Below are 14,377 nucleotides of genomic sequence, written 5' to 3'. Positions count from 1 at the left end.
CTACTTTCCTTAGTGGGAGCCCTCTGAGCCCCCCACCACACGTATAAACGGTACTTTTTGGACAAAAGGGGATTTTGTTTCCACTGGAAAAAAAATACTTTTAGTTACTCCCTTTCTGGCCAAAAAGTACCGTTTATACGTGTTGTGGGGGGCTCAGAGTGCTTCCACTAAGGAAAGTAGGCTTTCTAATGACACAGCCCGCCTTTGTTTTGGTGAGTAGCAAAAACGTTATTTTTATTTACGCTAAAGACGAGAGGCTGGTTTAATTCTTTACTTTTTCCACATTTAGGAATTAAGAAATAGCCAATTTCACATTGAGGTCCCGCTGCTCAGACTTCTCAGGTGACCATTGTTCTCAATTCCGATTCGGGTTGATTTTGGTAATGCAAGTAATCATAATCATAACTTGAAACGCTTCCAATGTGGCCCTGCATCCTTCTATGTAAAGATATGCACATCCCAGTTTCAGAATACGGTGCTGGACCCAAAAAATTACTGAATGAAGAAAAAAGTGGAATGTCCGCACGCGATATAGTTCTGTTCCCCGTCTTTTTTATTTCAACCTAAATACAACAACGTTTCGCCCCTCCGGGCTTTCTCAAGTCATCATATGTAAAGAAGGAAAACGATATGCACATCCCAGTTTCAGAATACGGTGCTGGACCCAAAAAATGACTGAATGACCTGCATCCTTCTATAACACGTAATCCTTGTTGTGATGGTGGTGACATGGCAGCAGTATAGGCTATTGCTTTTGTTTTGTCAGGTAACAAAGTTACATTTAGAGGGGGCTTTCTAAGGCAGTGGTTCATAACTCTGGGCGAGCATTGGCCAACACATCGCCTAATCGCCCAGTATCTCCGGAAAAGATGAATTATTTTTATCTTTTCGGGCGACGTTCCTCCGCCCACTTTTTTACTATCGGCCGTTCGCCTGCTATCGCCGGTAGTCGCCGGGTCCCATAGACAAATAATGCACTTCCGGAAAATTCGTCTGGTTGTCGCCCGCTGTTAAAACGTACTGTGAGAGTGTGTACACTGTACACTGTACACTGTACAGATCATGTGTGCATTCTTAGAGTTACAGACCTGTAAGGGTCCATTTAAAACCCCAAAGGAAGCCTAAGGATCCCTGGACCCCGCTTTGAGAACTACTGCTTGAGGGATCCAATGTCCTTAATCTAGCCCTGTCTTAAATTGTCTGTACTTGTCTGTACTTGTCAATGGAAGGGTTTAGTTAAACCCTTAGTTAAGGCTTAGTTATGGACATATGGAGTGAAGTCTGTCTGAGTCATGGAGATATATGGAGATATGAAGACATGAGTGAAGTCTGTCTGCGTAATGAGTAATGAGTTTGAGAGAAACATTTTCTGCAAAGGAAGACATGGTAGGCTACATTGAAGACATGGTAGGCTACATTGAAGACATGGTAGGCTACATTGAAGACATGGTAGGCTACATTGAAGACATGGTAGGCTACATTGAAGACATGGTAGGCTACATTGCACTCACATGGGCCACCTTAACTCAATTGCACTCCTAAAGCTGTCTTGCCTTATGGCCTTGGGAGGTAGTGTTTCACACAGAACTAGACTGAATCAAAGTATGTTTCTCCTCCCGCTAACATTTATGAGTTTACTTTATTCCTGCTGTGGCTATAACCTTGCACACGTTCAGACTTCTTCTATAAGTGTCACTGTAAACAAGAGATAAAGCACCTGCTGTAGATTTCCTGCCAAGAATGTGAGAAAATGAACTGGATTTTATTTGATTGATGCTCAGTTAACAGAGTCACAGCCACTCCAAAGACCATCTTGTTCATGGGCTGAATTCATGGTCAGCTCAATATTGTACAAAAAAATATGCTTGCCAATCAGATATTTAATCACATTAACCCTGCGGTACGTGTCCCTAATTATCTGTTCTTGTTTTCTTTAAGAGAAAAAATAGCAGTTCTACAAGCTCACAATAAGCTTGTATAGACCCGTGACAAAATATAGGGCTTAAAGGGGCATGAAATCTTCCTAGACAGTTTTCCGGGTGATGTTATGCACCTGGGGCACAGTGCACTGTATTTCTGAACGGTAAATGCACTTACTGCACAGCATTTACCAACGACCAGAGATCACACAGTGCTCTCAGTGCATATTTCCGAATGCACCCATAAGGTCATGTCAGAGCCTGCCATGCACCCCGCTGTACTTGTTAAGCTGACCTGGAAAGCAAACTACAGTACAAAAACGGGTTCATCCCCTGCACTACCAATGGTAAACATTGCATTACAAAGTTAGATTAGGTATCTTGAAACAGTGGATAAACTTAGCATCATTAATCTGATCTAATCGCAATGTTGTGTCTGGCATGACATGCTTGTCTGTCTGTCTGTCTGTCTGTCTGTCTGTCTGTCTGTCTGTCTGTCTGTCTGTCTGTATTCATCACACTGGATCTGTTAAGTGAAATCCAGAGTGTTGATTTAACAACCATAGTGGTGCTGGGGTATATTTAAAACCTCCACTGTGCCTAATGGCACGCTGCCATGCCAGGCTGCCATGCCATAGTCCAAGAGGCCCATTCTAGTGAATTGGTCCGATGGTGTGCATTTTAACTAAGACTGACCCTGGCTAACAGTAACACTAACCCTATATTAGTCTAACATTTGTCACTGTTGGGATGTCTGAATAATGGGCCGTTGGACTAAAGGACAGCCAGCCACCCCCTCTGGTTGGGCCATGCACCCGGTGAAACTCCTCCTCACTCACAGGTGAAAAGAAGCTACTGAAGACTCCATATTTATCGGAGGAGACACATGGGTGTCTACACCTCCCCTCGGACCAACAAGTAGGAGTTGGCACATGGGGGGAATTGGCCAGGGAGCCACAGGCCCAAAAGGGAATAGAGATTAACCTGTGATGTCATATACTTTTTATTTGTGTATTTTCTATTCACTTGGTCAACAGAATGAGAGGTCTGCTCTGACGGAAATATCGCGAAAAAAGGTTATGGCCATTTTTGTATACCACACCATAGACAACCAATATAAGGCAAAATTTCATCATACTTTAAGTAGCATGCGACATGTCAAACTAGGGGGGTTTCATGATTCTGAATCCATTACAAGCATTAGTTTTGCATGAAAAACACTCCTTAGCCTAAATTCGGCCATATTCATATGGCTATGGCAGTTTTTAGGCCAAGGAGTGTTTACTGTGTACCATCTGTGCATCTTTCTTTGTTAGCGGAGGAGTATTATCGTAATTGTGTGTAGAGTTGTCCCGTTGCCATTTTTTTCAAACCGAGTACAAGTATTTAAATTTTAGTACTCGCCGATACGAGTACTTTTTTATTTTCGTTGAGTAACCACTTATTTTACCCCCTTTTTCTCCAATTTAATTTCATTGTCATGCCTACACTTGTCAGTTGTCATTTATGCTTGTAGATCGGCTGTTTTTGGCGATTTCCTGCAGTGTTGGGGCAGAATTACTGCCGTTGCATTCATTCAGCCTAGTGTCAATTGGATGTTTTGGTACTCGAGTCAGAGTATCGGGGCCGAGTATGAGTACTTGAGGGTGGTATCGGCCCGAGTAACCGATACCAGTATCGGTATCGGAACATGTACAAAGATGTACTTATGTGCCATTCCATAAACTGCTGGATGGATATGCTTCGTAAATACTGTATGTAGATACCGGTACCCATTTGAGATGAGATTATTGTGATTAGCAGTATTAAGCTGCTATAAACCAGTAAGACGCCTGAGGGCGAGAAGTGACCTCACCCTAAAGGTCAGGGTGGTAGCGGCCCAGCGGGACACTGCACTAATGGGGCAGGCGGCAGGCCTGTCTAGAGTTTGACATTTGAATGGACAGGTATAAGTCAAAAGGGAGACATCGAAGAGGAGGGATTGATGGGGAATGATCAACATATGGAATGTCAGAACAGGTTCTGACATATATCCATATACAGTATGGAGATCTAAGGGTTGCTGGCCAATATTGATGACATCAGGGATCTCCATATATGGGCTTAACTGCGACAGCAGGTCGCATTTACTATGACATCAGGGTCTCCACATCTCCATCCCTGATGATGTCACATGACCTGGGCACCACCACATATGGTGCCCGACCAACACACTGATGGTGCCCAACCAACACAATTCTGTATTTAAGTCCGACGTAATTTTGTAGTGCTACGTTACGTCCGGGTCCAAGTGGCACCAGCTCCCGTCCGCATCTCATTGTAAATAGAATATCTAAACGCGTGAATCTTTTTACAATTACGTTATTTTTCCGAAAGGAAGCCATTGAGGATTAAAATGGGTCTTAATGCCAAAGAAAATATATGATGTGGAGACAATAAAGACTATTATTATCATTATTGAAGGTGGTAACAGTCCATTTGCTCAGTACAATATTTTGGGGGCATATTTAGAATGTGTGCAGGGTTGAGTATGTTGAATCTAGTTTGCAATTAATGAGGATTTAGTTGACACAATGAAATAAAATGGCGATAGTATCCAGTGTGGGGCAGACGGCCTGTCAAGCGGTTTTTCGTGGTTGTTTTCGTCTCAGATTTAGTCCGACGGAGCGTCACAGTATAACTCTAACACAAAAGCGACACAAAAGTAGGACCCGGAAGTATCTCTGGAGGGGGCGCTCACGTCACGGCTAAAATACTGAATGACGGGAAATGCCCGATTCCATAGTTGAGACCTTCGGTCGCAATTATGACTTTCCTCTCTCTTTCTGGAAACTCCATCAAAACTCCATCAAGCTCCATCAAAACGATGGAGCTTGCACAAAAACAAAATTTCACCCACTGTTTTATACAGTACCTGTAAAACTGTGATGCGATTCTGAAATGGGACTGTGATATGAATAAATCCAGTAAATTGTTGTAGACTCGGAGCGCACGGTCAATTTGGCGATTTCTAATGCGGCAAAACACTAGACAGCGGAAGCTGCCAAATTGACTGTGTGCTCCAGATCCCCCTTTGTTGAATTGTGTTGTGTTGCTGCTTAGTATTAATAGAGAGACTAGAAGTCTTTTGTCCATCACAAAAATCAGTGACCCTGTTTATCCTGCTATGCTGCATACCAGGATAACACTTCAATAATAAACGTGTGTGTGTGTGTTCTGTGTGTGTGTGTGTGTGTGTGTGTGTGTGTCTCTCCAGGTACGACGCCCTGTATCCTGGTGTGAGTGTGTATCTGTCCGACAGGAGAGTATGCCAGGTTTGTGGTGATGATGCGTCGGGGTGCCATTACGGTGCGGTCACCTGTGGCAGCTGCAAGGTGTTCTTCAAGAGGGCTGCTGCAGGTGTGTACGAAATGTACTACACGTACATTGGGGACACTATGTAGGTGTGTCGTCGTTGTATGTGTGTCGTCGTGTGACACACACACACACACACACACACACACACACACACACACACACACACACACACACACACACACACACACACACACACACACACACACACACACACACACACACACACACACACACACACACACACACACCCTCTCTAACTTCACTGCCAGTTATATAAAGCATCTGTTTTTAAGGTTCTAGATAATTAACCTCTCCATCCCTCCATATCTTGGCACCTCAGAACTGAAAACTCACCTGCTGCCTTTCCTGGTGCTTCAAAGCTGTTGTAAAATACTAGCTATAAACACACACCTGGGCCACGTGTAGCGGATTACCATTCACATTGTTTTCCTGGCACTTCCCCTGGCACTGTCAAGAGTTTAACAACAAATGCATTACTCTTTAAATGTATTAAAAAAAAGGCAGATATTGCGTACCATTCAGAGTTGGCCTTGCAACTTCTTTATGTGCAGTTGGGAAAGTTATTCTTGTATTTGTTATTGTCTCCGCCAGGCCGAAGGCCACACAGAGGACCCTATCTGATGGTCAAAGTGTTTTAACATTAGGCGGTTACAGACAGTTCAGTTTGCTTGCACAACACATTTTTGTTTGGAAATTGGTTTTAGTGTTTAAAACATGAACCCCGCCAACACGGCAGTGGCTCAGGGGTAGAGAGTGGCCGATAGAATGGCCAGAGTTAGTGTCGAAGTGTCCTTAAGGAAGATGGTTTCCTCCGCCATCGGTGTATGAATGGGGGAATGTATTGCACAATCTAAGTAAAGTGCTTTGGATAAAAGTGCTATATAAATGCACCATTCAACACACACACACACACACACGCACGCACGCACGCACGCACGCACGCACGCACGCACGCACACACGCACACACGCACACACGCACACACACACACACACACACACACACACACACACACACACACACACACACACGATACCGGCCCCTCTGTGTGTAAAATATGGCCTCTTTGTAATGTGGAGCCAGAAATATCCTAGCTCTGCCCCTGGATATGTCTATGATTTTCATGTTGCCGTATTTGGTTACCGTATTATAAAAGCAATAAGCCACGTGAGGCTATGGTTTACAGTGATTTTAGAACAGCTGGGACCGCTTAGCGGTTCTAAAATCACAGTAAACCATGGCCTCTTGGGGCTTATTGTTTTAATAATTTTGTGTAACATTGAGTGTAGGACCACATTCTCCCACCCGATCGGTGACTGTGACAGCGCACCGTGACCTCAAGAGCAGTTATTGTCTCCGCCAGGCCGAAGGCGTGGTAGAGACTATGTTTTACACCCTGTCCGTCCGTCCGTGTGTGTGTGTGTGTGTGTGTGTGTCTGTCTGTCTGTGGACATCTCCAGCCTCAAAATCAGCAATGGTGGCCCTATAACAGGCCATTTCACGTTTTTACCTATAACTGCACCGATCGGCGTGTAACCTCTGCCCTGCATTTTTCACATCTGCCTTTTATAGTGCCACCAGGAGACCGATTTTTGCAAAACACATTTCTTGATATTACTCCTATAGATGTTGTCCAAACATCATGCAAATTGGTACATATTATGATTATCTCTCAACCTGAAATTTGTTATCAGTTCACGTCCACATGTTGCTTATGAGTATTAGCCGCTGGCATTGCCCTCATCCACAGTGTGTGTGTGTGTGTGTGTGTGTGTGTGTGTGTGTGTGTGTGTGTGTGTGTGTGTGTGTGTGTGTGTGTGTGTGTGTCCTCAGGTAAACAGAACCACCTGTGCGCCAGCCGGAATGACTGCACCATCGACAAGTTGCGACGGAAAAACTGTGCTTCATGTCGCTTGAGGAGATGCTTCCTGTCAGGGATGAGCCTCAAAGGTGTGAGTGCATGCGTATGTGCTAACTTCTGTTAGCTGCCCCACAGTCCGGGTGCCCAGTGATATCCCTTGAGCATTTTTAGAGTTGTATGGAATTTAATGCATGCAAAATACTTGGTCTAAATGCATCAAATTGGTTTTCTACAGTGTTTATGAATGTGGATATGCACAATGAATTAGATTTATGATTAATGCATTATTTATTAATGCATATTAATCCCTTCATGCCAAAAATCCAATAAAAGATATATTTTGAGATTGTATGCACAATAATCAAGTGAAATGTATCAAATCGGCTTTCTACAATCTGTATTAGTGAAACGGTAGCATATTTCTTTTCAGGTGGTTGCATATTAAGTAGGGGTGCACCGATGTGGAAATTCTTGGCCGATACCGATACCGATGTTAAAAAAAACAATCTAGCCGATAGCCGATAGTCACCGATGCCGATGTTTGTATACCGTATTTTTCCAAATGGTAGCCCGGGCTGTTAATATGCAAAATCGATTTGGACCCCGTTGTTTATAAGGAACAAGGCTGCTATTTGCAGTAGGCCGTTATTTGTTTTGCACCGGTCTGCATAAACAGGTATGATAAACATACATAGCAGGCAAAGTCTTTTGTCTTTTTGGTTTAATATTGAGAATAGGGGAGCTTATAGGCAGTTACTGCTGCTTAATTGATTTGACCCAGATTCGTGCAAACAGACTCGTAGCACAGCTGTGTAAAATTCTAATATTATATAGATTTTAAAAAGCTGTCATATACTCTGAATATATTCTTTCAAATTAGGTTTGGCCTTATAGATCAAAAATACATGTGCTCAGTTTTTTAATGAATACATTTGCAACTATTTGAATAACGGTTGTACACATCAGTGAAATTAACCGCTGGGAAAATCCCTAATTGAGAGAGTGCAGGCCTAACAAGCCACCACAGCTCACACAATTAAAGACCGTTGATCGTTTGCAGCTTGCGTTAATTACCTCGCGCTGTGCAAGGGTATTCACTATAGCGCTCACACCGTCACTAACTTGTGGATTATAGTTTGGTAAACTGAAAACTAAAGAAAAAGAAAAAAAGTGTCCTGTCTTGAGTTGAAACGGTGCCCGCTGCCTGTGTGTGAGCCTGTGAGGGGAGGGGGGAGGAGCCTGTGAGGGGAGGGGGGGAGGGGGGGAGGAGGGAGGGGGGGGGAGGGGAGGGGAGGAATACCACTGACTCAGTGCACCGAGCGACATGCAGCCGCTCTATACATCTCCGTACACGGGACGTTTTACCGGATTTGCCTGCAGGAGAACATCGGCCACTGCCATCGGTGAAAGTCAAGTTTTTTACCGCTGCGCCGATGGCAGTTAACACTTTAATTGCCCGGGGTTATTTAATCCATTACATTATAGCGCCCAGTCGATTTATAAACACGGACCCCTTTTCCGAACGGACCGGCGGAAGTTGTTGATGTGTGTGTAGCAGCTAACAATAGCCACACCACTCTAGAGTCGATCGACAACAACGGGAGACAAGAATAAATCTATCGTGAACGCGGAGGGCCGTCTAACACATGATATTTTTTCATAATTAGACGGGATGATTTAGATCGCGAGTTATGAACGTTTTAAGATTTTTGTTTTCATCAGCTAAACAGGGGAGGGAGTTTTTCGATGACGTCTCACTCTTGTGCGTCACCGAGGATTGCCCAACAGGCGCTCCTGGGCTATAGAGCCATGCGATCCGTTCTCATATCAATAAACTTCGTCTTTTGGACAATACTTCGTCCTGGGCGTCGGGCGTTACTAATAGAAAGGACAAATAACTTCGTCCTGGGCGATGGGAGTGTTAACAAGGCAAATATCGGCCCCTACCGATTGTCGGCCGATACATCGGTGCACCCCTAATATTAAGTTAACCCTTTCAGGCCATCTATCTTGAGCATCTTGCATTTTCTTGCTATGCATGCCTTGATGATTTTGTTATATATACAGTAGGTTCACTATTAGCTGAAAGTGGGCTTTCTGGTGTTCTGTCAGATGTTTTTGTCAAGAAGTTCCTTCAGAATGTGTGTGGGTGCCCTGCAGTTGATGGCTGAGCTAGAGCCTTGGATCAGATTGCAATTGCTGATGTCATACATCTAGTCTGAACATGAGATGACTGCCTTCTCCATCTGATGTTACTGCCTCTACTACCCGACAAGCTACCTCCACATGTTCAAAGATATTTTTATGTGACACCATGGAATGGTCGCTGGACCAACCAGTTCATAGGGTTCACCTTCATGAGGTACGGCCACAGTGCAGGATGGATTATTTGAATAACCTTGAAACAAGAGACCGTGAAGACCTTGGCCCTGAGTTGTCACATCTGCTCCAAGATTGAGCCAGACATGAAAGAGATGGAAGAGGACAACAGGGATACTGCAACAGTAGGCCTACATCTCTATCACAAAGAGGAAGCTAAATCAATGAGTTTAGAAGCCACAAAGAGTATTGTGAACATCATCAGTGAGTAGATAGACACACCAGTTGTCAATGTAAACAGTGCTGTAAAGATAGCCTGGCCTGGTCATACTTTTATCACCGGCAGATTTGCGTCTGGCCACTGCGAGGCTAGACTATAAAGAGTGGGAACACAATCTTACAAGATTTAGAAAAGACCTGGTCAAAGGTATTTTACAAGACCATCCCATCTAAAGTGAAGATGGTGGCAACAACAGCCAAATCCACCAGCATGGGACCCAGAGTAGTTTGGATGGAAAAAGAAGACACATCAGGCCACTGAGCCCTAAGAATCTCCCTGAAGAATACAAACATGTTGTGCAATTATAAAGTGTGCATGCTGTAAGCAAGAATGAAAACCTGTGTATATGGTTTGCCATGCACACTATGTTCTGTTGATGTTTTGGTGTAGAATGCTCACGATAGGCCTGAAATGAAATGAAAATGTGTTGGATTTGCATTGATTATTGTAATTTATGGGATTTTGCCGTTTTAAGCAAGGTGTTAATATCTAAAAATGCCCTATTCTGAAATCATATATATTGTACATATCCACATCCATAGATAAACACTTCAAAAAGCAGATTTGATGCATTTAGATCTCAAAAGATATATTTGTATGGAATGTTGGGGTTTCCGGGGTTAATATGCATTAATTAATAATGCATTACCGGTAATCATACATCTAATTCATTGTGCATTTCCACATTCATAAACACTGTAGAAAGCCAATTTGATGCATTTAGACCAAGTATTTTGCATTAAATACCATAAAACTTTATTTTGGGTGGATTTTCAGTGTTTCGGGCTTTAAGGGGTTAATAGTGGTGCAACTCTGTGTGGTCCCCGGAAGTTCCAGACCCATAGGAACGCACCCAGGGTGCCGGCCCGGCGTCCGCAACGGTAGAGATTATGACAGAGTTACCATGTGGGGGTCCCCGGAACATCCAGACCCCCAGGAACAGGTGCTCATCACAATCATCTGTGAGCAGCTTAGGACTTAATTGGTTAAGTATCTTGCACATGGGACACTTTGACAAACATAACAGACCTGGCCTGGGAGGTGAACCGGCAGGCCGCCTGGTAATCTTTCTGCCTCTCTACCTACTAAGCTTCGGCCATCATGTGTGTGCGTGCTCACTGCTCATGCATGTGCGTGCATGTGTACAGTATGTGTGTGTCTGTGTGTGCGCGTGGGAGAGATATAATTAATTGTGAAGCTTTTTGGTGTACGTTCAAAAAGTGGTGCAGTACAGAGGAGGTCACGACGGTCAAATACCTCAGATGCAGTGGATGTGATGAACTAATGAAATGTTCCAGCTCAGATACACTGTCATAAATGTGGCCAACCGCCTTTGTGATATAGATATTTCTGTTTGAAAGTGAAATACAAAGTCAACCTTTTTTACTTAACCCATTATAGGCGGGAACTCCTTTTTGTAACCCTTCCCTTCTGAACGGGAACCACTCTTGGGGTTCTGTACAGTATGTACAGTATTAAAAAATGACAAGAAAAAATATGCTGCTATATAAATAATTTAAGTTTTTCAGAAAACTTAGGTCAGTGTTTTTAGAATCGGCCGTTAAAGTACTGGACTACTTGCTTTTAAAAATACGTAAGAATTCAAAAGTACTTTTTTAATAGTTTAATATGTATACAAATTTGTTTTGTTTCAAAATATATGTGGGTCTGACCCATGTCAGACCCACATATATACTTGTCCCACCCACATACAGTACATTTTGCTTACAGACACCAATGAGTGACTGAATATAATGCGTTTACAAAACGAAAAATAATAAACAAAAATACTTTTATTAAGTAAAGTATTATTCACCAAAATGTATGGCCGCTCAAATTAATTCTCTCAGTTGAGCTCATTGTCACTGATTCTCTGTCTTTCCGAGTACAAAACTGGAGTTCTTGTTTTGTTTACTTTGTTTTTCCACCCATCTGGTTTTTGGCATGTGCTGCGTATTTCCCCTGCATCCTATTTGTCTGCGGCGAACGCTAACCAGGCCGGCGACCAAAGGGAGTCGGGCAGACGAGAGGCGGAGAAGAAGAGCAGAACCAGACTGCGTGGGTACTGGAAGAAGGGGCGAGGAGGCCCGCGATGGAGGAACCTGGCAGTAGCATCATACGTGCTCAAGGTCTGTTGTGTTACTTAACCACTTAAAGGAGTATTTCACTCTAACGGCCGGGCTACACTGGGGATGGAACGGAAGCAGCTAGGTGGCTGCACCGACAATTCATCCGTCCTGCTGGGAGTTCCGTATTTATTATTTACTGTTTTTTTTTCTTTCTTCTCTGAAGATAAAGCGAAGGGCTGCGTAACCCCTGCGGACACGGAAAAATATTGATTATAGTGCCAGCATACGGTTGCAGACTCCCGTGGACTGAGCAGTTCCGCGCCAATGCCGCCCCCAGTATAGCCCGGCTGTTACCCAGTAAAACCAATGCCGCCCCCAGTGTAGCCCGGCTGTTACCCAGTAAAACCAATGCCGTCCCCAGTGTAGCCCGGCTGTTACCCAGTAAAACCCCAATGCCTTCCCCAGTGTAGCCCGGCTGTTACCCAGTAAAACCCCAATGCCGTCCCCAGTGTAGCCTGGCTGTTACCCAGTAAAACCCCAATGCCGTCCCCAGTGTAGCCCGGCTGTTACCCAGTCAAACCAATGCCGTCCCCAGTGTAGCCCGGCTGTTACCCAGTAAAACCCTAATGCCTTCCCCAGTGTAGCCCGGCTGTTACCCAGTCAAACCAATGCCGTCCCCAGTGTAGCCCGGCTGTTACCCAGTAAAACCAATGCCGTCCCCAGTGTAGCCCGGCTGTTACCCAGTAAAACCAATGCCGCCCCCAGTGTAGCCAGGCTGGTACCCAGTAAAACCAATGCCGTACCCAGTGTAGCCCGGCTGTTACCCAGTAAAACCAATGCCGCCCCCAGTGTAGCCCGGCTGGTACCCAGTAAAACCCCAATGCCGTCCCCAGTGTAGCCCGGCTGTTACCCAGTCAAACCAATGCCGTCCCTAGTGTAGCCCGGCTGTTACCCAGTAAAACCAATGCCGTCCCCAGTGTAGCCCGGCTGTTACCCAGTCAAACCAATGCCGTCCCCGGTGTAGCCCGTCTGTTACCCAGTCAAACCAATGCCGTCCCCAGTGTAGCCCGGCTGTTACCCAGTCAAACCGGGGAAGCATCTGTGTCATTTTAGATTTTAGCTAGCAACATAAGGTTTTTCAGAAAACTGTTAGCAGATATACATATTCCTGACACACTGCGAGCTTGTACATCTGCTATTTATAAACAAATATACTCTTCTGGGGGGGGGGGGGGGGGGGGGGGGGGGTCGGGGGGGTCCCTGTCAAGAAACCTTTCCAGATGGGATGTCCGCGGCCAAATACATAATCATTTTCGGGGTCCTTGGCACGACATTTTTTGAGAACTAGTTATTTAGAAGGTATTTGTAGAATTGGTCTCAGGTCTTAATGGCTTTAATTATAAAACACTTCTGGGGTCATTTTCATGTCTCCTCAGACAGACAGATTGATTGATTTCATTTTTAGATTCCATATTCTTCCGCTTTAATTTCTGCTGCGTTTCAGAGAGCGAAGCATTTGAGCTAACAGCCTGTTTCGTGAGACTATGCGTCTTACTTGTGGAATTCTACATATAGTTGCTTATTGAAAGCGACTTTGGGCTTGATTGGCTGTAAAGTGTTTCTAAACTAAAGCATAGATTCTTATTTGGGCTTGCTTACTTAGATTGTCAAAAACAACGACAATAACAATAATTGACTGATCCATACACAAGTAAAATTGCATTACCGCAGGTTTTACACACAGTCACATAACGATTCAGTGACATGACCAACAAAATATATTTGCAGGATTGAATTGGAGTAAATGGAATAAAGGAAGATTAAAGGAGCTGGATTAAAGGAATGGGTTCAACCTCATGTGGGGACAATTCCAAGGCATTGTGCAGATTGTTGACTGTGAAATACGGACACATCATGCAGATCTGGTTCACAGATGAACACGAAATAAATGCAGCTTCTTTCTCGTCAGTGAGGCTGAAGGACTTGTTGCCCTGATGCAGTCTACTACCATTCATTGCCAATGGAAGCCAGCAACATGACGTTGCAAAGACGGAATGATGCTTGTAGCTGCTCCAAATCAACTCACAACACGTCTTCATCTGCCCGTGTTTACACATCAATATATTCATGGTCTCAAAGCCAAATGCAGTGAAGGAAGAAGTCCCGTAAACTTACTTGAGTAAAAGTACAAAAGTATTGGCATCAAATGCCACTCATTGTACTCATTGTACAAAATGTAAAAAATATCCTTTGAAATTGTAGATCTGCTATTTTCATATGGCCCATATATATATACGGCTGAAGTGTTTAGTGTGTTTTCTACAAATTCTACAAAGTAACTACTGTAGTAAATAAAACTTTCATAAAGTGAAGTAAAAGTACAATATTTTCCTCTGAGATGTAGTGGGGTTGGGGTAGAATAGTAAATTATAAAATTGTAAATACTGAAGTAAAAACACATCAAAATTGTACTTAAGTACTGTACTTGAGTACATTTAGTTATTTTACACCACTGGTCAAACGAGACAACACAGACTGTAGCCTATCACAC

At 43.9% G+C, this 14,377-nt stretch overlaps 1 protein-coding gene across 2 annotated transcripts in view; it reads left to right on the top strand.

Moving 5' to 3' along the window:
• LOC306930104 (progesterone receptor-like) overlaps positions 1-14,377 on the top strand; it is a 55,104-nt gene that overhangs the window by 2,134 nt on the left and 38,593 nt on the right. For both annotated transcript variants that reach the window (XR_013790848.1, XM_079510848.1), the window contains exons 2-4: positions 5,176-5,318; positions 7,131-7,247; positions 11,755-11,886. Coding sequence is in view for 1 of the 2 variants with exons in the window: in XM_079510848.1 (XP_079366974.1) it covers positions 5,176-5,318; positions 7,131-7,247; positions 11,755-11,886 (392 nt within the window). In the remaining variant the exon portion in view is untranslated. The remainder of the gene's footprint in view (positions 1-5,175; positions 5,319-7,130; positions 7,248-11,754; positions 11,887-14,377) is intronic.

This window comes from Electrona antarctica, assembly GCF_951216825.1.
Source record: "Electrona antarctica genome assembly, chromosome: 1".
Lineage (NCBI taxonomy): Eukaryota > Metazoa > Chordata > Actinopteri > Myctophiformes > Myctophidae > Electrona > Electrona antarctica.
The sequence above is the reverse complement of the archived record's forward strand: the minus strand, read 5'-3'. Positions and strand labels throughout refer to the sequence as shown.